Source organism: Harpegnathos saltator, unplaced genomic scaffold, assembly GCF_003227715.2.
Source record: "Harpegnathos saltator strain DR-91 unplaced genomic scaffold, Hsal_v8.6 scaffold844, whole genome shotgun sequence".
NCBI classification, from domain to species: Eukaryota; Metazoa; Arthropoda; class Insecta; order Hymenoptera; family Formicidae; genus Harpegnathos; species Harpegnathos saltator.
Genome location: NW_020230698.1, coordinates 312,891 through 336,479, shown reverse-complemented (window position 1 = coordinate 336,479; position 23,589 = coordinate 312,891). Strand labels below are relative to the sequence as shown.

The following is a 23,589-nucleotide window of genomic DNA, read 5'->3' as shown; positions in this document are numbered from 1 at the left end:
AAATCGTAAAAAAATATTTGGAAACACTCAAATGGGATGTTTTACCGCACCCGCCGTATTCTCCGGACATTGCTCCTTCTGATTACTGGTCGTTTCGAAGGATGCAGCACGATTTGGCAGGTCACCGGTTCACTTCTTTCGCAGAAATCGAAAATTGGCTCCAAACTTGGATCGCCTCAAAAGACGAGTCATTTTTTCGAGATGGAATTCGAAAATTGCCTGAGAAATGGGAGAAAGTAGCAGCCAGCGATGGAAAATATTTTAATTGATCTGTTCATTCATTTTGTTTTGAAATAAATACATCTTTTAACACAAAAAACGGACCGAACTAATTTGTACTTCCAATATATTATTGATAATTCCACGATTGAAACATTCTACGATGTGGCCCAATATCGGATATAAAGGAGCATCTATTTTAAAGACTACGTCGCAAAAGATTTGAATGTATACAGAACAGTATATGTTTTCATCGATGAACAGAAAGGGTATCGCGAGAAAAAGAAGTGGAAAATAATTTCTCCGACTGAAGTGAAAATATTAATTGCACTATTCACTTTTCTCTAAAAACACTCGTTGCAATTTGCTCTATCCTGGCCACGTATATTCCCACTACGTTTTTGTCTTTTTTTTTTAATATGGGTGTTTCAAAGTATAAAGGTATAAAATGTATTGACATTCCATTTCTTTCATTTAAATACCGAACCTCGCCTTGTACCATATGGAGAATTTCAGCGAATTTCTCTTTTAATACCACGCAACCAACTGAATGTATTTTACACGGATTTTCTCTGACGGAGAATCGTTGAAATCTTAAAATCCATTCGTCACGGGTTCATGTTCTCGCGTTTAATATCCTTGTAAACTCACAATATGTTTGCGACTGAATTGCGAATTCTCGGTCATAAAAAAAAGAAGAACGCGTCAGACGTTAACGCTCGATGTTTACCGTGAAAAGAAAACAGGTCGATACACTGTGCGTACGTATTAGTTTAACGTGCATGAGAATTTTTTGGCAGATACGCTTTTGGAAAACGAACTTGTGCGCCGCAGAAAATACGCATCGAGCATTCGAGCATGTGCGCCGTAACTTGATTTTTCCAAAACGCGCGTATACACGCAATTTTATTTCCCGATTTTTATGAAGTTATTCTCCGGAAATTTTTTCGATTCTCCCATTTTGATGCCAAACAATCGTTTTTTAATATTATTTTATTGTAAGAAAATAAAAAAACAATATCCTATAATATTCCATTGCAACAGTGACGTATATAGAGAGGGGATCGTGAATATGAATAATAAATGTCGCTTAATAAATACCACAACCTTTTCTTGGACGCTGGAACGACAAATCCGCGTAGTGAAAATCGCAACATGACCGACGCTTCGCCGCGAGGAAACTACTAGGGAGAGAATAACATCTCGTTGATGAAAATTTTGTCGATGAAAAATCTCCGCGAATGTAACACGACTTTCCCCTCAGACAAATTTGCCGATGTCTTCCGTTTATAACGGTATTACTCCTCGTAGTTGACTAATCGATACTTCCATATTCAGACACCGCTGCGTGTTCCTGGCTTAACTCGTCTCAGCTTTGAAACACCACCTTTTATGTTGTTTCGCCGGACTAATCTTTAAATTTATATTCAACAAGGGGTCGGTTGGGTCCCGAAGGAGGCTGCGATGACCGCTGCAGCGAATGCACACACAGGCCAATATAAAGGATAAATTACCAATATTCCGCACACCTTGCGTCGCATTCGACACTTTGCGCTCGCAATATTTTGCCCTTCCCTGCCCACCTTACCGCAAATTTATATCCCATTGTGGCAATACGAATTCAGCAATAACACGTGGCGCGTTTTTACCGAGTCCAATTGGGCGAATCGCGGATACGATCCGTGCATTCGCGCCTGAGTGTTCCGATGAGAAGCCGAAGAATGAGAGAACGGCAATAAAGACACATCGCAGAGTATGCTTTCGCTTTCCCCTGTGTGAGATAAAAGAGTGCATCTTTCTCTTCGCGGCATATTAACCTTTGCATTACTGACAAGAGACCGATAAAGCGCCTCATTCAGACACGCGGCAGATAATGTAGCACAAAGACGATATAAATTTGATGTACGCTACTCTTTACGATTCGCCGTGATAATAAGTAAAATCCGGCACATACGGCGATATGAAGGAGAATTGTGGAAGCGAAAAACTACATTCGAATTTTGCTTTCTCTCTTCTTTCTCTCTGCCACGTTTTTTCAAGTCCGTGTTTTCGAAGCGTAGCTCTTAGATTCGTATGAATCATTTATCTCGACAAGTAAATCGCGACGTAAATTACTTTCAGAGATACGTTTCAAAAATATTTTTATGCGTAATGCTTTTTTCGGTACAAGCGGTCCACATTGTTTTCAGCATATAGTACGTATCATTTCTCGTTAGCGAGCTCCGAAGGAACGAAGGAAAGCATTATCTTTATTTACGCATCTGCACATCTATCGGCGAAGTTATTCGCCTGACTGCGATGGCATATTTTCCAGTCAATATTTGTCCGCGATTTTTCGTATTGATATGAGAAATGGGCGATACATCACGGAAATATCAAGTCAATATTGACAGGTTATTGCGATACTGATCCGATATATACACCGTGATCGCATATATCGTCGTCATCGTCGTCGTCGTCGTCGTCGCCGTCGGTGGCAGCGCCTTTTATTACCTATACATCGACGTCGCGCTCGTCTCAAACAATATAAATATCCGTCCCTCGAGAATAACTCGTGCACGAGGTATAGTGCGCCATCGGCGGAAATGGACGACTCGCACGCTGATAGGAGTAGATGAAAATAGCGATAAGCTGAACGGGTCGCGGGCGAAACGGGAGAGTCACTGTTTGATCCGTTTTAGGATATAGGATCGGTCCATCGGTGCATCCAGAGATTCGATCGTGTTTACGGTATTATTCGCTACTCTGTCCGCGACGTGATGATATACGCAAAGATTGACGGTCCGTTTTAAATCGAGACGCAAGCGTTTCGATAGTTTCCAATCTCGTCGATAATGAAGCACCTAGCACTAAATCGCGATGTCGTTCAGAGAAAACTCGCGGGAGCTTTTCAAAGAATTTTTCAACTCCGAGAAGACTCGTATTAAAACCTCTTCAACTGCTCTAACAGATTCGAATGTACAACACGGAAAAGTGCAAAAGAATAGACTAAAATTCATCTACTCAGTTTCTTGCCTCTGTGATATTTTTACATTACGCATATCAAATTTTTCTGTTCATTAACCAATCGCGAGTGATGAGCGAATAGCGCGAATAATGTGAATTATCATACCGTTTATTTATCGGGGTCAAACGGACGTTAAAGTATAGCGGTGTACGTTGCAGCGTGGTTAAGGTTTAATCGTGTGGAACTACATTAAAGAGGGTAACACGTAATCTTACTACAAAATTAAATACCGTGAAACGAATACTGTCCGCACGATCGACAGGACGTCACTTAATAATAAATTCATCAATAACGACTTTACACATTTGGAATAAAGCGGTCCGTAATATAACTCGTATAACGTGTCCCAGCATAGGGTTCATCGAAACAACAGACGTTTGAATGATCTTTTCCTAAGTCTTGGACGCGCGGGAGCCCGTTATTAACATTGTATTGTTAGATTAACCCTCGCATAAAGCTGTACCCGCGCGTCAATTTTCGCCGAACAATTATTATCGGTAATCCATATCGTGTCTTGTGTACAGATGCATATTACATCCACTCGCCGCGCGATACTCCACAATATTCTATCCAGGCTGATATGCGTGTAACGTTTATCGATTGTATGTCACAGACGATAGCTTTAGAATTAGCGTAGTCATCCACGCCCCGATCATGTTTTAACCCCCGAAATATGATGTCAATGTTAGAACCGAAGCCGGAATAGATATTTTATTTAGAATGCCAAGAGTTTATCGACTCATCTCTTTCCCAGTCGTTCCCTCATATGATGTGTGACCCATTTTTTCTATTCGCCTCATGAAGGCGAGTTATAAAAGCGGTTGATATAAATCACAATGCTCTATATGTCAGGTTCGGTTTACGCGGCCATTTTATTTCAACCGCGTTGAGTGTCAGTCATGTGCAATCATGGTTACATACGTTCCGCAAAATTCGAAATATTTGAAAACTACAAAGTAAGTATATACGTGTGACAAGAATACGTTGGACTGTGCGTGCGTGGACTGTGCGTGAGTCTAACGTTAATTGCAACGAAGTATTTCGCGTTTAAGGATAATCACATCTTATATACAGTGGGATTTAGATATTTACTCTGTGACTCACATTTAGATATATAATATTCAGAGGAAACAATATATAATCTCTCTCTCCTAAGAGGGTTCAGATCTTCAATTTATATATACGAAATATCCCAAAAAAATTATCGGATATTCTTTCGAGATAATTATGGAGAATCTACAAACTTTCGCAAAGTACCTTCGGAGTTATAATAGATATAAATAACAGAACTTTGTGTAGATTACTTATACAGATACAACTTCGCGTGTGAACTTTATAATGCCATCTTAATTGAGGAAGCTTAGCTGTAAAAATATATAATGTCGAATATTGATGAAAATTGATATTGTAACAAGGGGCAATCTTCTACGAAATCTTTCCTAAGAAAATATTAATTTTCCAACAAATAGTCGCGAAAACAACGATCGAAAGGATATCCGATTATTTTGTAACGGCCTACAAAGACACCTCGCGCTCGATGCGTGAACCTTGTGGGTCTTAACAAAACAAACGAGCATGTATAGGTATGTTCCTTATGAATTTTCGTGAAAGAAGAACTCGTGGTGGACGGTCGGCTCGCTCCTTTTCCCGCGGCGGAAACAAGCGGATATCCGATACGAGAACATCGCTGTAACATAATCTCGCGCTCGCCTAACTCCGTTTCCTCGATCGTACGGAATTTCCGACCTCGTTGGCGACCACACTTGCCGAAGCGGAAGTCCTTGTTTCTTTCATCGTAGAGACGCGACAACGGGACGCTGTAGTGTGGGACGATATCCGGCATGATCCCACGATAATTGACTAAATCATCCGCGCGACACGATTCTGCGGAACGTAGAATATCGCGTAGAGAAGTGAGAATTTCCTCAATCGCTTCGATCACGATCTTTTTATCTTTTCCTTTTTATTACGTTAATTCCGACAACGCTACATTCAAGGCGCGTTCTCGCATTTCACAATGTCTACGTTTGCAATGTCTTCTGTTTACTCGGTCTCACCCGACGACACGTCAGGCGCTAAGTGAAGATCATTATCTGTTTAATATAAAGCTAATTTACACCCGCGGTATTCGAGTACCAACTTTGCCCGAGTTTGGCTTGTCGGATATCGACATGATCGATAACACCCTAAGATCTACAAACTCCGCGTTCATCCATCGTCGTAATTTTAGAGGGATACTACCCGTCCGAGGCACCGTATCGTCCAAGTGGAATTTGCTCGAAAAATCTTTCCTTTAAATTTCAAAACCATTTCCTTTCCACCTTAAGAATTAGTAAAGTTATACGGAACTTTACCGTTGGAGTCTTCAAGTTCAGCGCACTATTTAACCCCAAACTCAACAAAATTAAGCAAACGCATACAGAATTACATTATGACATAAGAAAGATAAAGAAAATACGGGGACAAATTCTCAGCATTTTTCAGAAGAAGCCAAGGATAAGAACGATAATAAATTCCCTTAAAAACAAAATGCTAATGTAATTTGCACAAGTCTTGAAGTACGTCTCTCGCATTTTAACGGTGACAAATGATACGAAATACGTTTTAAACGACACATAATCGCAAGACCACTTGTACAATGAAAAGAAATGAATAACACGTCGTTAATAAAAAAGAACCAACTCGCCAAGCAGAAAGACAAAGTTTAACAACTTCACGCTATAATCCGATTCTCTAAAATTGTTTCTTCCACTTTAATGGCAATAAACGACGTGAGATTGTTGCGCGCAGCATCTCGCGGTTCTTAGCGTGCAAACTTGTAGACTCCTTACGGCAACGGTAAACGTGAAGCGAGGTAACGCGAGAAGCTTTACAACGCGTGCAACAGCGCACATCACCGACGCTCTAACGTTGCTCTCTCTAAAACCGTCTCTGATGACCGTAAACGACACGGTGCGCGCTTCACGCGGTGTCTTCCAGTTCGGCGCGCAAACTAAACGCGAGAGAACTTCGCCGGCGTGCACCACGAGACCTTTTTCGCTGGAATATCGGCCACGTAGGAAATAAAATCGCGACGATGAGTAGTGGTGGAAGATGCTAGGTAGTAGAGAAAGGGAAAGAAAAATCGGATTTGTACGAAAGAACGACGGAGGTAAAACAAGGAAAGATACGAAAGAGAAAGAGAGAAAGAGAGGGAGAAAGAGAGAGAGAGAGAGAGAGAGAGAGAGAAAGAGAGAAACGAAAAAGGGCCGATAAGAGTGACATCGCGAGACACAAAAGACAAATGAGAGAGAGAGAGAGAGAGAGAGAGAGAGAGAGAGAGAGAGAGAGAAAGAAAGGAAATAGCGAGAGAGGAATGAGCGAAGATCAATGAGTGGGCAAATTTACTCACGATTGTGTGGTACGTTTTGGCGGTGCGGCAGGACTGCCGTCGTCGAGGGTGGAAAAGCACGTCGGATCCCCGCGAAAGAGGCTCGCTCTTGTCCCGGTCCTCATCGCGCAGACGTACCTTTCACCCCCTCTGCGTTTACGTGTACACACAGCCGGAGAGCGAGCGGGCACGGGGGAGCGAGCACAGGCTATGGGGAGGAGGGTGGAAGGTGGGTGGCCGGAGGCCGATCGAGGGACGAGGCTCTTCTCGGAGCTGATAGCGGGATGGGAAGGACTGGGAATGCGAAGGGATCATCTTGTAACGGCACAACGGTAGACGCGAATAAATGTCCCGCGTATGTCGCGTTCTTCCTTCCTTCCTTCCTTCCTTCCTTCCTTCCTTCTTTCCTTCCTTCCTTCCTTCCTTCCTTCCTTCCTTCCTTCCTTCCTCCCTTACTTCCTTTCTACCCTCAGTCCTTCGAACGACGGAATCCTAATCTAATCCGCGGGCACTTACATGAATTGGTGAAATTTCGAATGGAATTTTACTTCAAACATGCTTCAACGGAGTTCTGATACGAAAACTGATCACAAAGGTATTAAATTTGAACGTCGGAAATGCGTGTTACTAATATTCCCGGGAGAAAAGGAGGGGAGAAAGGAGTGAAAGCTTCACATTTCGTTTTTTCTGACGCTTCAATCGTGAAATTAAAAATTCACGATTTTGCGATAACTCTGGCGGCTTCGCGACTCACCGCGATCGATAGCAGTAATTTCTTTAGAGATAAAAACAATGCGGGGATTCGTAAATTGCGGTAACTTTGAATCCTTGAGTTAGAAACAGTGTTGCAGCGCATTGTAAAACTTTGTAAAGCTCAACGAAGAAAATAACCACGTTAAACTGAAATAAGTTGACTAAAAATCCCGAGAAGCAACTTAGATGGACTTTTGTTAATAAATTTTTGAGCCACACGAATTTTTAATTCATCCTTTTCGATGTATCGCGACTGACGTATCGACTTTAAGCAACTGAACGATAATTTACATATATCCGCGTATATGCTGCTTGACCTACAATTGCCTATTATACGCACCCTATATACAATACGTCCAATTATTACGAATATAACGTTAGTTAGATAAAACGTGTTAAATTAATAATAGCACCAAATGACAATTACGTTAAAATATTTAAATTTCGACATATGCCGCTGCAAATTCTCTAATTATTATCGATAACTCGATAACAGGTTAATTAAATAAATTTTTATTTGTTACTATCTTTTTATCGTTAAAATACCTTCGGAAAATATGCATGTATCACATGCGTCGCTCGAGTTTCTGGAATCTCTTCAGAAATTTACGCTAAACCGCGAAACATGTAATATCCTTCGAATATGGTTTATTAAATATTTAAACATAAAATAAGATATCTACTAATGTATTATAATATGATAAAAAAATTATAATATAATAAATTTATATATAAATTATATAATAAAATATAATAAAAAAGAATGAATAAAAAAATTAATTGCCGCGCCTATATTAGCGCTCGGGTTTTGATAATGAATTTCGCTGACCAGAGTCAATATTGTACGAGTCTTATTATTTCTTTAAACTTTCTTTATCTAATAATGTCATAGTTAATATTTTACAAATGCGTATATTAAGTTACATCCTGTATTTCGATATTCTTCCGTTTGAATTGTATTTCCGTTGAATTGTAGTACTTGCGAAAAATTTACTTTTTCATTTAATTTCTCGTATATCAAGGAGGAAAAATATTAATATCGTGTTAAGTGCGCAAATATTTGGTCACAACTGCACGGCGATATTGAATTGTATACGTCCGAGAATATTGCATTTTCTATTTACATGTGTATTGACTACACATTGATATACCGTGTAAAATATGATTTGTTGCGCAGACTAGTAATGAAATGACCTCTTGTCCGTATTTACACGCGCTTTTTGCCACTGTTTTGATGCATAATATTCAGCAAAACAATACAGCTCAACAATAAACAGACTTGCCATTTTTTTCGATATAGTTAACAGAATTTCATCGTAAATTATACATTGCCTACAAAGTAGACTTAATTCTAATTATTAAATCGTGACGAACTAAAAATGCAAATGCCTCCAAAGTTACGACCTTATTTAATTTTAATTTTAATAACAGATTTTTCAACAAATTGACCGGCTTAACGAAATAAGACCAACTAAGGATGAGATTTGTTGCGACTTTTTAATATTCGAGCTTATACTTTTCGATAACCAAAGTTTAACTTAAATATTCTGGGAAGATGAAACCTACCCGAAACTTTAGGACGACGAGCAAACTTCCTTTTACATTGGTCCCCTACACTTTCAGTAGGAAAAAATTGACTTTGCATCAAAGAAGCAGTAGTAACAAAATCAAGATCGAAACTTCTGAGGCACCCTATATTTTTTGTGGTTTTTACTACCGTGGATTGAGTGAATATGATAGCGTCAAAGTTCTCATTATTTGACTCAGAAAATGATCGAGTGCGAATTTCCGGACGATACACAGCTCAGAGCAATTAGAGGGATTGTTGCTTCCAACGTCTACATCATCCGAGATAGCTAATACTTCTAGTTTTTATCGGATATTTCTCTCAATGCACATAATATTAACATTCAATAAATATATTTACATCGTAACCATTAGCTCTTATTATGTTCGATTTAAGCTATAGAACTATTCGACATAACTATTCGTTCGTTGTGATCCTCTAATTGTTCCAAGCAATGTACCAAGTCGGGAAGATTTCGCCGCCTATATTCGGAAGGGTCTCCGAGCTTTATTACGAAACGAAATTCTTAATCGCTCGTTGGGTCGAGACAATAAAGGGAAGCGTTAGGGAGGAACTCAGCAGGTAACTGCCTTCCGCAAGAAAACGGATCCTTTTACAACAGGATTTCCCGAGATACCTCTTTGAAAATTGAGGCTAATCTCCGCGTTGATGGTATGCCAAAATCTTAATTGCACGAAGGTGTCGACGTACCCTCAGTAATATTGACCTCGTATAATTAAAGGGCGCGCAAGGCGTGTCGTCATTTTTCAGTCTTTACGAGGATTAATAAACCTCGTCGTTTATTTGGCAAGACGTTTCGTCTAACAGCCATTACACAGCGCGGAAACGTTTTAATACGCGTCATTTTATCGCTATCGTTGCGTGAACAATCTTTTTCAATTACGTTAATTACACGCGTTGCGTTAATATGTCTGCGTAAATCACGTCTGATAAATTTCACGCCCGCGCGACGCGTGTTATTGTGTATTTTTGACACGCGATATTCTCCAAGAACGAAATGGCCATCTGATAAAGCAGGAAGGCGTCATAAAGTATGTAACAGATTTATTTTGTCGCGCACGAGCTCGTATATACGGCGGATGCGACACTGTAGTTTACAAGGAGACAAAATCGACCATTTTCTCAGTCATTCCCTGTAGGACTCGAAAGATCGTATACACAAGCAGAGAAAATAATGTCGGGCATTATTCAGCAAGATGCCTACGCTAGAGAGACGAAAGAGAGAGAGAGAGAGAGAGAGAGAGAGAGAGAGAGAGAGAGAGAGAGAAGGGGGGGGAGGGAGGGAGAGGGAGAGAGGGGGGAGAGGGAGAGGGGAGAGAGAGAGAGGGGGAGGGAGGGAGAAAGAGAGAGAGAGAGAGAGAGAGAGAGAGAGAGAGAGAGAGAGAGAGAGAGAGAGAGAGAGAGAGAGAGAGAGAGAGAGAGAGAGAGAGAGGCCACTACTGCCGAGCTCTTCAATATCTGCAAATTACGCTTTCGTTCTCGGACGTCGAGAAAACAATAAGAAACTTTACATCACGGGCGATTATTCGTATTATATTTCGCCACTTTTAATTGCTCATAAATTGTTGACAGAGATAATTGTATAACTGTTCGACGAGAACCTATTATTGCATTTTATATGTCGTCTCGTAAAAAAACAGACCTTTATTTCGCTGAGTCTCTCTTTGTTTACTAAAACCTCAGTTCAATCTACGTTACTAAGTTTACCTCACAGCACGACCACATGATGTTACGTAATTGACCTGCAACCGTTCGCGTCATTAGTTGGGATCTAACAATCTCGTGTGTGCGTTTTCCGCAGTATTCTGATTGCTACCGAGAACGATAATTATAAAATAATTCCAAACACACTATGTCTATTGTTATAACTGCGTAGAAGCATCGTATAAAAGTGACACTTTTGTTTATAGAATAGACTGATCGAAATGAAAATCAAATTATAGTAACAAAAAACGTAGCACACGAGTGACAAAAACACGAGTTATAGAAAAATGATGCGAGCGATATTAAAGGTTAAATAAAAATAGCGCATTTCATTGACTCACCTGTCTGCTTATTCCGGGCGTCTGCGCCGCCCTGGTCGGTGATTCTGGTCGAGATGTCCATTATCCTCAAAACGAATCAAATCACTACATAAATCACTACGCACATAAATCGCACTACATAAATCACTACGCACTAAAAGCACGCGAACGCGCGTTATTTTACACGACACTTTCGAGCGTCCACGACGAACGACTACATACGGACGAGTGAGAAGACGCACGGTTCACGACTAATGTTATATCCGAGCGTGCAAACAATACACTGTCATTATCGCCGCCGGTGTGCGTGGCTTAACGATCGTTGTTTACAAACACGCGTTACGTCTGTCGTGTATCTCGTCTTACGGATCTAACAATACACAAAACGATACTACGCGCATGGTCGCCATTTGCTGTTCTCCTGAATGTTGCCTCGAATTCAAACTTCGATTATCGATTATTTTGATTGTCGATATATACGTACGGTGATACCTCGATCGCGCCGGCAGTTGGCGCTCTGGTGAAATTGGAAAGTCCTTTTACGCGCGCGAAATGTCACGCACGGAGTGGAGAATAATTGTCTCGTAAGAATAGCAGAGAATCTGGAGGTACGATTGTTAATCAAGTAAGTTGAATTTCAGCTTGGTATTTAATTAATCGATTAGGTTCTCTATAGATAGATAGATTGTGTTGCTTGTGTCTTAGCATAACAAATGATAAATATCGCCCCGCGCGCGCACGCTATATAACCTACAAAATCGAAAGATGAAAAATAAAGTCTACTCAAAGGAACATGAAATTTCACTCTCTTTCTCTTAAATTGTTATATTAAGAATTGAAATATACGTTCCAACGTCAATATGAGAAGCAGCGGAAAAGAATGATGTTACATCAGAATGATGTCGATTATTCTCAGAGAACAATTACGGCTCCTGCCATAATTCTCCGGGTCTTTCCTGTCAACACCGCCGAAAAAGAGTGGAATTGAATTTTCGCATCGATACGAATAAATTTTTACGAAACGTCGGAATTTTCAAGCCCTGCGAGAAGCAGTTAAAAATTTCATCGGACGAGTTACGGTCGCCTCTAAACTTTGTTACTTTTGTTAAAAAGTTTTCAGAAAATCGCGTGCTGGCGAGTAAAGTTTTATTAACCGAGCGATCTATCTGTCTATTTTTGCCTATCTACCAATTGATTGATCGATAACATCTATACAATACTAATGTCGATATATATCAAGACTCACGAAATTTTATATTATTTTTAAACTTGAAGAACACATCCATCATAAAGTATCTTTTCTTCTCGTTCTCGAAGTGCGACGAGAAATTAAATTATCGCGATGAGTCATAATTTAGGAAGCGTCATTGTGTCTTTTAAAAATACGACATCTCCCATCTTAAGATATTCTCCTCTGAAACGAAGGGACGATGTTGAGAAAGGAGCGTTGTCTCGATTAAGTGCTTGATGACGTCCTGCCAAGGGAATCGCCGTTGTTTATCGATGGTATTCTCGAGAGAATACTCGCGCTTCCATTTGCGAGATATTCTCGCAGCACAAGTGTAGTCACGTCCAAACAATTAATATCGCCTACGCAAACTGTGTAAATATTTCTATAAATAATTCCCCCTCTCTCTCTCTCTCTCTCTCTCTCTCTCTCTCTCTCTCTCTCTCTCTCTCTCTCTCTCTCTCTCTGTCTCAGAAATATTTCTATGCTAACATTATGCAAGAGAAGAGAAAAATACAATTTTTTTATTTTTTTTTTATTAAAAATATCGTGCATGAGTTATCTCATGGAATAAATTTAACCATATCCAACTGTTTCGCAAAGCAAATTCAATCGAGAATTTTAGTTGCGCATTATAATGAAACGTGCATCGATTGCTTCTTTCATTAAACTATGCACATTTCTGAACAAACACGAAGAGATTATGTTATAGCGAAAGCTTTAGTACAGTCGCGCGAGTACGGGACTTATATCTTTGTTCCGTGTAAGACGCGGCGTAAACATTTGTTCATTTGCCGAATATATAGCGGTGCGAATGGCAGGTCCCGGGGTGATTTCGTTTGCATAGATTCCGTGCGGTATGCGCGATGAATCAAACTTTAGCACCGTACTAAAAGGTACTAAAGCGTTACAAGCCGACAGGCATGTTCTGTAATGGATGAGGTAAGTCCATAAACCGAGCGTATACCAGCCGAGCGGCGCATCTAAGCGCCGAAGAAAGAGGAAATGCGATTGGGTTAAAGGCGAATTCACGCGGTAAACTCTCGGTTAACCAGTGCGAAAGAAAAATCGACACGTGTGTACCGTAAAACTGATGATCAACGTTGGACGGTGCAGAAAGTAAAGCCATTTTCTACTTCGTTTCCACCTTGGATCAACATTCCGAGCTGCTTCCTCTTCTAATAAAGTTTTCCAATGTCTTGGAGCTTCTCTCTTCCTCGAGGCAACTCATTCACAGCAGCCCTGTGAATGAAGCTCCAAAGAAGTTAATCAAAGTCACTCGATAGACAAAATCGTATTTTCTGTCTTGACTGTCATCAAGAGAAACAGAAACGCGTATGACTCCGAATTAAATCCTTTTTCACCGTTTCATTAAAAGTTTCATCAAAAATGCATTTCGTTAAAAATGCATTAAAAATGCAAATATTTAAAAGACGAGATCACAGATGCTTTGCGAAAAATCTCTGAGTTTACTTTCAACATTTGCCGCTCATTACACATCAATTACGCAATGCTCCTCGCACGCTCGACTATGACCTCGAAAAAATTGCCTAATTAAAAAGTTGCGACAGCGTGGTTCGTCGCTCGTGAATTTTTCATGCCTACGCGGCACCTCGTCCATTACGGGACCGACGGCGTTCCACCTGCTCCCCTGTTCCCGAAAGACGAAAGAACCAGAAGAGAGGATTTGGAACCAGCTGGCGAGCGAAGTGAGAAGAAAAGCGTGGCCGAAATACGACCTTTTCTCAGTCTCGGACATCTGCGCATTTTGAAAAAGCATAAAAATCGCATCAGTCGACATTTGTGAAAGGGAGAGGCAGGCAAGCTGCATCGTTCGCTTCCATTGTTTCAATTGATACACACTAAATATAATTCAATTAGGATCGCATCTTATCTTATCTCCCAAGATAAACGTATGCCTCGCTAATGCTCGGGCGTATCTACTTAGGACAAAGCTATTCAGAGCAAGCTTGAAGTGACTCTTAGATCAAAAAGTATTTTTGTACTTTACGTTTATTTCCGAAACATTTCATGTAAGGCATACTTTCTGGAAGAAAAGTATTACACACATTCACAGAAAAACGGTTTTCCGAAAATTGATATTGACGGGGCGAGCTCTTGCTCCTAGTTTCGGCGGAGCAGCCGTCCGATTGGTGCATTTCTAGGCAAGGTAATATTCGATATCTGCCAACGCACTGCAGCATCCGACAGCGGACAGAGTACGAACGAAAAGCCCAACGAGAGTAAGCGAGATCGATCGATACGCGAGGGGCGCGAGGCTTCGAACTTCCTTTCCTTTCTCGCTCGACGGCACGCACCTATTCGTCTTGCTTTCCCTGCAGACCCGAGAGATCGCACGCGTTTCTCCAGGTGCAGGTCCGAACGTGTCGGAAGGTATCGTGGGAGGTTACGAGGAGGACCCGAACTGCCAAGGAAATACACGTAGGAGGGAAAGTTGAAAGATAAAGGGCGAGGGAGAGTCGCAGGGGTGGACGGGGAGTATGCTCTCCCAGATAACGATTGCTCCGCTAAGTTCATGGGATATTTTAATAAGGGAACAGAAGCTTATTCATATCCTCTGCACGGCGCAGGCGCTGGAAAGCCACCTGTAGCCCCAGCTTCCAATCAATACGTCACATATATGCACACACATACATACGCAAAGTGAGCGAAAGAGAGAGAGAGAGAGAGAGAGAGAGAGAGAGAGAGAGAGAAAGAGAGAGAGAGAGAGAGAGAGAAGCATTATCGTGGTAGTCTGCCTGCTTGCTCGCTCGCTCGTTCGTTCGTTTACCTACTTGCTTGTCTGTCCGTCTGTCCGACTGCCCAACTACCGGGCTATCTGCTTATATATATCTGCTGACCTCTCTATCTGTTAGGCAAAGATCGGAATAAACGTTTGAAGTAAAGAGCCGAGACCCATTCTCTGTTGCGCCGGCCAGGCGTCGCCTGTTGCTGCTACTGGCGATGTTATGTACAACACCGGCGCCGCCGCTACGTTCTGATTTTAGACGATCGTGCAGTTGGAGCACCGGGGACGACCGCGATCGATATCACTTTCGCTATGGGGAAGCTCGCCGGGTTAACGGCCAAATATGCAATTTCTGCCGCGCAGGCCGAAGCGCGTTTTTCCGGCTGCGCTCGGCTGCGTTCCGCGATTTTTCGAGAGCACGCGCGGCCGACGTTGCATCTCCTCCAGTTTAATCCGTCGGCCCGGGCAATGTTTACGGTCGATAAAACTACGATAAAACGATACTTGTCTGGTTTGAAAAGATTACGTCATCGTGTCTTCATCCAGCGCGATTGTTCTTTTTCATGAATTTACAAATAGGTGTTCTAGAGAACGCTCGAGCTTCACTGTAGCGTGCTAACGTTTTAATGCGCCATCTAAACGCATACGTTGACATCGTGGCTGTGGTGACTCTCTCTCTCTCTCTCTCTCTCTCTCCTCGTGCTCATCTATTTTTAATAAAGACACACGTGCGTCTTCCTTTATTTGCGAGAAAGAAAACTCGTGTACCTGTCAGAACTGTCGTCTGCCCTGATACTCGAAAACTAAATATTTCACCGAGCAACCTCCTTTCGCAAGTAACTTTTTCATTCTTCCGCTATTGTAGATCGTAAGGCATTGACCTTGTTCGCTCACTTGCACACCTAAGCACCGCTGGCATGATTGCAGGCACTTCGCCGAGGCCACTTGTTACTCGGTAAGAGGATCTTCGACCCTCGTTCCTCCGTGATGTACCCTAAAGAAACTACATAAAATCGCTCCCTTCTTATACGACGGCCGACCTAACTCTCCGACGTCCCCGCGGCCGCAGATATACCGGGTTTGTTACTTAGCTTTACGACCCGCGTCGATCAACTCAGCCTGGAACTTTGTCATTCAAATTACGCGTCTGCAGGCGAACCCCCGGCAATCCCCGGCTTCCCCGTCGATCGATCGGCCGCAATTTCGCGCGCTAACGCTAACGAATGCAAAATTCATCGATGCGTTTTGGAGTCTATTACTAGTCCGCTCGCCACAACAACGAATAAATAATCGGACGCGAGCACCTGCGCGAGCAAACAGTGAATTATAAATAATTCCGCGCTCGTAAAGGCGGCTACTTTAGCGAGAATACAATTCCGCGAGGACGAAAGCTGGAATAAGACGCGCGCAAACAATCTCTCCGTGACTTTCGCGACCGTACGAATTATGACGAAGGGTACGACAATAAGAGGGAAATGGGAAATAACAGGAACCGAGAGATTTACGTTTTGCGCGCGCGTGTGTATGTGTGTGTGTGTGTGTGCGCGCGTGCGCATAAAGCGTCGAAGCAATTGGATTCGACGAATCATTTATCACGAGATAAAATTCGCAACAGTAATACGATTTCCGGTATTTTTCGAAACACCGATGTAACATACAACGCGCGGGATAAACTTCGCCGAGAGATATAAGCTATACGCGCGAAACATCACCCAGTATTTAAAGAACACATTATTAAACATCCGAGTAAATACGCGTTAAGCGAAAATTATTCAAAGAAAATTGGATACGTGCTTCGTGCACGATCAATGCTGCAACCAGCGATTTATTTGTCATCGGAAGCTCATGGAAGTTAAACGAGAAATGCTTCTGGGGCGAGTGGAAAAATCTCCCGTAGCATTCGCGCTAACACTTTTGATGCGAGGAAAGTGTGAAAATCTTATTACCACGAGGGTGTGAAGCTCGCCCCTCTCGAGCCGCAATTTCTGTCGTATCCCTTGTTGTTTTCCTCGATCGCGCCGTCCCGCGACTTCTTTCGTGCTCGGACCTATAATAGAAACATCGAGCCACTGGCCGCGAGACTGACAGAATGAGTGATCGACGCAGTGGACTCTCATCGAGCAGAGAAAGAATCAACCCGAACTAGTGGCCATATGTCAGAGCTGTCTAGAATCTCAAAAGAGGTTTTACGCTCTTGGTTTCCATTTAATTATTGAGCCACCCTTTCTGCCCCGTTCGTGCTGCGCACCTGTCTTTTTTCTTTTCTCTTCTTTCTTTTTTCTTTCTCTTTTCTTTTTTTTTTTTTTTTTGAGAAACTCGCTCGCTTGAATGCTCGCTGTAAAACAAAGCCGTTGTTGTAAGAGCGCAGAAAGAGTTTCTGGTCGAATGGACGTCATTTATCAAATCATTTGGTGCATTTGTGCAAGAGGACAGAGCTTCCATCTATGCTTATTATACGTGAAGAAATAATGTAAAGATATTATTATGATTTACGTGGATGTGTATTGTTGTCGGAGAATACGAGCAAAAGTTGAGTTTTCTCACTGCCGGGAAATTCACGCTGATGAGAGTCGCTACTGAGAGCAGACACGCGTTCTTCTTGCTTTTCTTCGGTATCGACGTTACTTATTTCTGGCTACACGTGCGCAGTAATAAAACCATCGAAAGCACGCGACACGGAGCAGTGACAGAATGAACGATCGGCGCAAAAGCGGAAACAAAAATCTCTGAAGAACCTATCTTTGTCGCGCGACGCGCGGTAATACTCGATACGTACATTTTTGGACGCGCGCTTTTCCCCTCCGCCGACCATTTCGAAATATTGTATCGCGAACACGGCACAACGCGAAAGGGTCGAACGCGAGAACGATAAAAAACGAGACCCCGCAATGTAAGTATTGTCATCCGATTGTCACGGTCCATCTCTCATGATCGCGTAAATTAATAAATACGACACATCGGATATGCGCAATGATAAATACCGCATGGATTCGCCGTCGCATGCGAACGCACTATATACAAGCGTATTTTTCTGGTTTATTCGAACGCGGCTCGAAAATAACGCCGGTTATTGCGACGAGTCGATGGCCACGGGAACGTTAAACGACGAAGGATATCAAATCGAACGCCGCGATATACGGAATTTTCATGGTGCGCGCGCGAATAATTTTCTGCGAGCGCGCGGATGGAGCTTCCGGTTGGTACGCGCGTTAATCCGCTAAGGACGCTTGGAGCAACCATGAGCGTTACTCGAACGAGAAACGCGTTAACACTGAAAACATATAAATCTCAAGTACTACGAGTCGATCGTGTCCGGAACGAACGAACGAACGAACGAACGAACGAATTAAACGCTTCTCGCATCGCCACTGAAATCATGCGAACACGATTCTCTATCCGTCCCTGCCCCCTCGCCCTGCGATATTGCGCCAACGTGGATTGACTATCGACGATTCGCGGGCGATATTGCATGTATCGCATGTGGCAATTAATTAATGCGGAATTACACATTTCTGACTGATAATTGGAAGCATCTGTTTGCACGCTTAGTGCCTTACGTTAATTTATTACGCAGGTCAGCGATATTGAAGCGCCGTCGACTCGCAAACGATAATATCGCGTGCGAATATGATCCGCGGCGGAAAACGGCGCGCTCGCACTTCGCACGTACGAAAGTGTCGACAGCAAACGAACGAAAACGAATGAAAAACAAACGAAGCGCCATGGGCGAAAGATGTGACAGTCGTATATAGGTCAGTCGTATATAGGCGTGAGAATGGGTAATTCAATGCCCTTGCGTCGCGATTATACCGATTACATAGTATTACATAATCGTTGCGACGAAGTGGTTAGCGTTAAATAAAGAAGTACTACGAACACTACCGCAAAGTAGATTAACAAAACGACTTTTGTATCATGAAGTAAAAGAATTCTCTCTTAATGTTGTGCCGAGCACTCGAACGATACTTAGCCGCGAGTGAGTCGTTTGAATTGCAAAATCGCTCTTCACATTCTTTCTTGAGATGTGTCTTACGAGAATGGCTCTGTCTTATTTCCGACGTTCCGAACTCAGAAATCAGCGCGTGTCGATTCGCGAGGCGATTTCGCAACGGCACGAGGGAGCATGACGCGCAGTCGGCTGCACAACACACACCGTGCGATGCATCTCTGCTGCAATTCAATTTCGCATTGTATATAAAGCTGCTCTGCCCCAAAGGTGCTCTACGTCGAGGAGCATCGCTAACCACGTTAATATCGGTTTCCAGGGGCAATTGAGCGAGCTTCGCTGTTGTACCAGCCACTTGACGACGAGGGAAGGGTCCATCTAAATATAACGTCCCGGCAAGGGCTCGCGTGTATCGAGGCAACCTGGATAATATCGATCCTGATGTGCGACGACGACGCACGGTACTCGCCGAGAGTATCCGTCGAGGAAGAGAGCATGTGGAAGGAAGTAGATATCCACCGTAGGTAGCTAGACTACTTTCGGAGGATAACAGAGCGGCGATCGAAGACACTGCGCCGTCGTCGGGAGACCACTCTATCGCTTATGATAACAGGTATGTGGAAATTTGCGACTTGTTGTTTCTTTTAATTTGTTGCTGCAACTGTCGTCCGTATGTGCGACGAATATGTTTAACAAACGTGTCCTTGCAACAATCGACCTCTGCGAAGGTTCGAACATTTGTATACACGAACATTTGTTAAATCAAGGAGGGAGCAAATTTATATTGTATTATATAATGTGATGAAGATGCGCGGAGTACTTGCGTTGCGTACGTTGTCTGCGAAACAGATGGTAATAACGATAAATTTTAAAGTTAGATTTCTATGATACACCGCGTTTGGGTTATTTTCAAATGCACTATGTTATAAATATACGACGTGACTTACGGATGTGTAATGAAATCTAGAAAACGGCCAAGGTTTCTACATTGCTCGTTACCTATCGATAACATAAAATTCTCTCTTCTTTGCTAACGATAATTTCTAATCTGACATTAATATTTATTTTATTCTACGCCATGACCCCCCCTCTCTCGCTCCTAGTTATCACATAATATCATCATCGACATCACTAATCAGCCTAAATATCTGCAAAAATTCATGATGCAAGAATCGATTGAATGCAATGCACGTCATTTTTAAGGTTACACCACATTGTAACAAATTCAACACTGGTCCAACCACAATTTCATCATGTCAAATTGCTGTATTATAATGAATATATTAAACCGAATCTTTTGCCGAATAATTCGTGATCTTCGCTTCTATCGGCAATCATTGCAACGATCTCGCTGTATAAGGTGACTCTTGCAAGATGTCACTATCGGCGTGTTAATCAGCACTCCATCTTCTTTGTCAACGAGTAATTGTTAAATCCGCGCCATTCTCAGCTCCGATCCATTTTTTCTAACAATAAGTCCTGCTCGTGTACTGAATATACAAAGACGCGCATATTTTTTGACGACTACGTTGTCTGTGTAAATTTCGTTCAGCAAAGTTCTTGCGCCCTTAATCGATCTCGGACGAAAATAGCGAGCTGAAGTTTTTTTTCACAAGCTTGAATAATTTCAAGTAGAAATTGATGCTGATATAACTTAAGCCGTCAATCAACTCGTATTCGAATATCTTACCCACCAGACGACGATCGTTATGCTTACGTATGAAATATTACGTATGAATGTAAAATATATTTTTTTTATTTCACAGAACTCAGAATGAGAAACACGTCATTTAACGTCCGATCTTTATTATGCAGTAAATGAATTAAAAGCACATCATATAACGATCTGTCATTTGAATAAAAAAACGCACGCGTTCTTGATTTTTTGCACTTACCTGTGTAATCACAGTCGTGATACATTAAGTTTAAATAGAAACGTGCGTAAATGGAAAATTTACTGAAACAGCTTTATAAAATAGCGTTTCATTGTTCATGGTTGCAAATTATATAACGCACTGTCGAGCTGAATTTATAAGCTGTTTGTAACATATTTTTAAGATTATACCTTCATCATGCATTAAACATGCACAAAGAATACTATTTTTTTGCTCTTAATAATTTAACTAGTTCGCTGCCAAACTGAACTTACTAATTATGTATAACAATGTACATGAAAGAGAAAGAGAGAGAGAGAGAGAGAGAGAGAGAGAGAGATAGAGAGAGAGAGAGAGAGTGAGAGAGTGAGAGAGAGTGAGAGAGTGAGAGAGTGAGAGAGTGAGAGAGTGAGAGAGTGAGAGAGTGAGAGAGTGAGAGAGAGAGAGAGAGAGAGAGAGAGAGAGAGAGAGAGAGAGAGTGAGAACGTTTAAAATTAAATTTTCGAAAATTATGACGGTTTTAATACCAGATTGAAAGTGCTGCGAGCGAGCGAGGAAATCGTTACAGCTCTCCAAAGGGCATTATAACATTATAACTGTGCACCGGGATCAGCGGATCCACGGACTTGTATATAAAATTAAAATACGGTAGGTGGTTCCCGTACAAAATCCCATGGGCTACGTAATATAAATTTTTCATAATCCGAAAAACAGTGGACACCAAAAGTAGAGAAAAAACAAAAGGACAGATAAACGAATGTTAACAAAACTTCCTCTCCTTCTCTCTCTTTCTCTTCTTTTACGAAACTTTTACGAAACCTAACACGCGCGCAAATTTTCGAGAAACTAAAACACCGTTAAATGTCTCTGCATTTAATTAAAAGTTCGGTCTAGCAGAGAAATACGAGACGAACTAGTATAATGTATTTCTGATCATTTTTTTTTTCATGACGACGTCTTTTAATCGAGTTTTCTTAGGATGAAACCAAGTTGATTAAATCTTTGATGATATTTTACACGATTCCTTTTTACCTCAGCAACGGCAGTTATAAGTCGATTCATTAATATGCATGAATAGGAAATGTCTCAAAACTTCCGAGAATACGGACATGTGACGACCGTTCTGCTAGCTCGTTTACAGACAAGACATTTAAATTTATCCAAATAAATAAGTTCAAGGCATCCAAAGGAACGTATCCGCGTTGCGAAAAAGCGTACGTGAACGCGCTTTGAATTTGAAACTTAATCATGATTCATGGACTACGCTACGGTGAATAACCGCGACTTGCTGACGCGTGCACGTCATCGTTTTGCACGACGCGATAACATAGAAGGAGAAATAAAGAATCGAAATACTATTGCAAGTACAATTGTAAATGTGTGCCTCGCATCGCATCTCGTGACTTTCGGAAAATTACTTGCATTACGTAAACGCGCGTTACCGATTTCCTCGTTTTTCCCCTGCGTATAGGCCATGTGATTATTTAACATACGATGTTGTAAAAACCTATGAAGCTGAACGACGCGCGAGTTGTACAACGTGAAATCGTGTAATGAGAAATCCGACACTCCAACAGCTATCGGATATTTGCCCGAGCAATTCAAGTTTATTAAACGAAGTTCCGCACGCACACACAGAAAATTGGCGTGCCATTCTAACAATCGGAGCCATTCGTTTCATTGTTTCATTCGATAATTACTGAAATACTTCTCGCACTTCTCGCGAGTTCCAAGTTTAAGCATCTTTATTTTTCAAGCGGTCCGTCCCTTTTTTTTTTAGTGAGCATATTTCGCTCTTTCCGCATTTTAGCCTATTCCTAGATCAAAACGACACACTGTGCCCTGAGTCCTCATTATTCTTCGCTTTGTTTCATTTCACTGGCACTACTCCACGAGACGTTGGTATTAGAAACGCAGAAACGTCATTCTATACGCATATATACGCGGCGATTTACTTGCGTAGCTGTAGCGTACGAATTACGTGCTTCTTGCGCACGGACGAATCAAAAATAAATTGTCACGTCACGATCACCGCTGTTCGGATAAGAGAACGCGCGTCAAATTAATTCTCCTTTTTTTATACTCACCCGCGCGACCTTGGAGATATCGCGCGTAAATAGAGGAGTGAGCATCAACGAAAAACTAATTTCGCTGAAATCATCTCACGGAAGCCTCACCGTGCGTTTTACATTTTCTACGGTTGTTCACGTTGCAGCTGAGCCGCACAGCTTGCGGTCAAACCGTATTCGCAAGCTGTAGTAATTTTTTAGAAACATCTCGGCTCGGCTCAACCATTAAGATCATATTAAATTATCATCCCTTTCAGCTTTTTCCAGCTCAGCTGTCGCTTAAGATTGGCAAAGTAAAAATACGGACGAAATAATTTCTTCGATGTACGGATTGTATTGTTCTCTCCTTCTTTTATTATTTTATCAATTATCGACAAACAGTGATATACCGCGAGCGAGCTGAAAACTTCAGTTAATCCGAAACTACAATGACGACGAGAGCGCATCGAGAACCACTTGATAATTACATTACGGCGTTACATTTAAGCGTCGAGCGTGGCTCGGCAAAGTACACCAAGTACGGGTGTAGCCGCGCCGAGAAACCTTTGCGCACACAAAACGCCGGCAGGAACAAAAAGGTTTCGTCTCGGCGTCTCTCCCCCCGTCCTCGTACAATCCCCTTAATAGAGGCTCGCGAGCGTCGATCGAACGTCGCGGCGTGCATGCTGGAGGTTCTCGAGATCGCATCTATTCGCATCGAGAAGGCGTCTACCTCACGTGATACTGTTGTAATGTCATACATCGCCACACGCGCGATCGTAA

General features: G+C 42.0%; 1 protein-coding gene across 5 annotated transcripts in view; it reads right to left on the bottom strand.

The window, feature by feature from the left end:
* The window catches only part of rsh (Rap GTPase activating protein radish), a 132,035-nt gene extending 125,294 nt beyond the window's left edge, over window positions 1-6,741 (bottom strand). The window contains exon 1 of one of the 5 annotated variants that reach the window (XM_025307280.1): window positions 6,618-6,741. In XM_025307280.1, the coding sequence (XP_025163065.1) occupies window positions 6,618-6,721 (104 nt within the window). In that variant the 5' untranslated portion in view covers window positions 6,722-6,741. The remainder of the gene's footprint in view (window positions 1-6,617) is intronic. The other 4 variants (XM_025307279.1, XM_025307281.1, XM_025307284.1 and 1 more) reach the window with 4 other exon arrangements.
* Window positions 6,742-23,589: the final 16,848 nt, after the last annotated feature.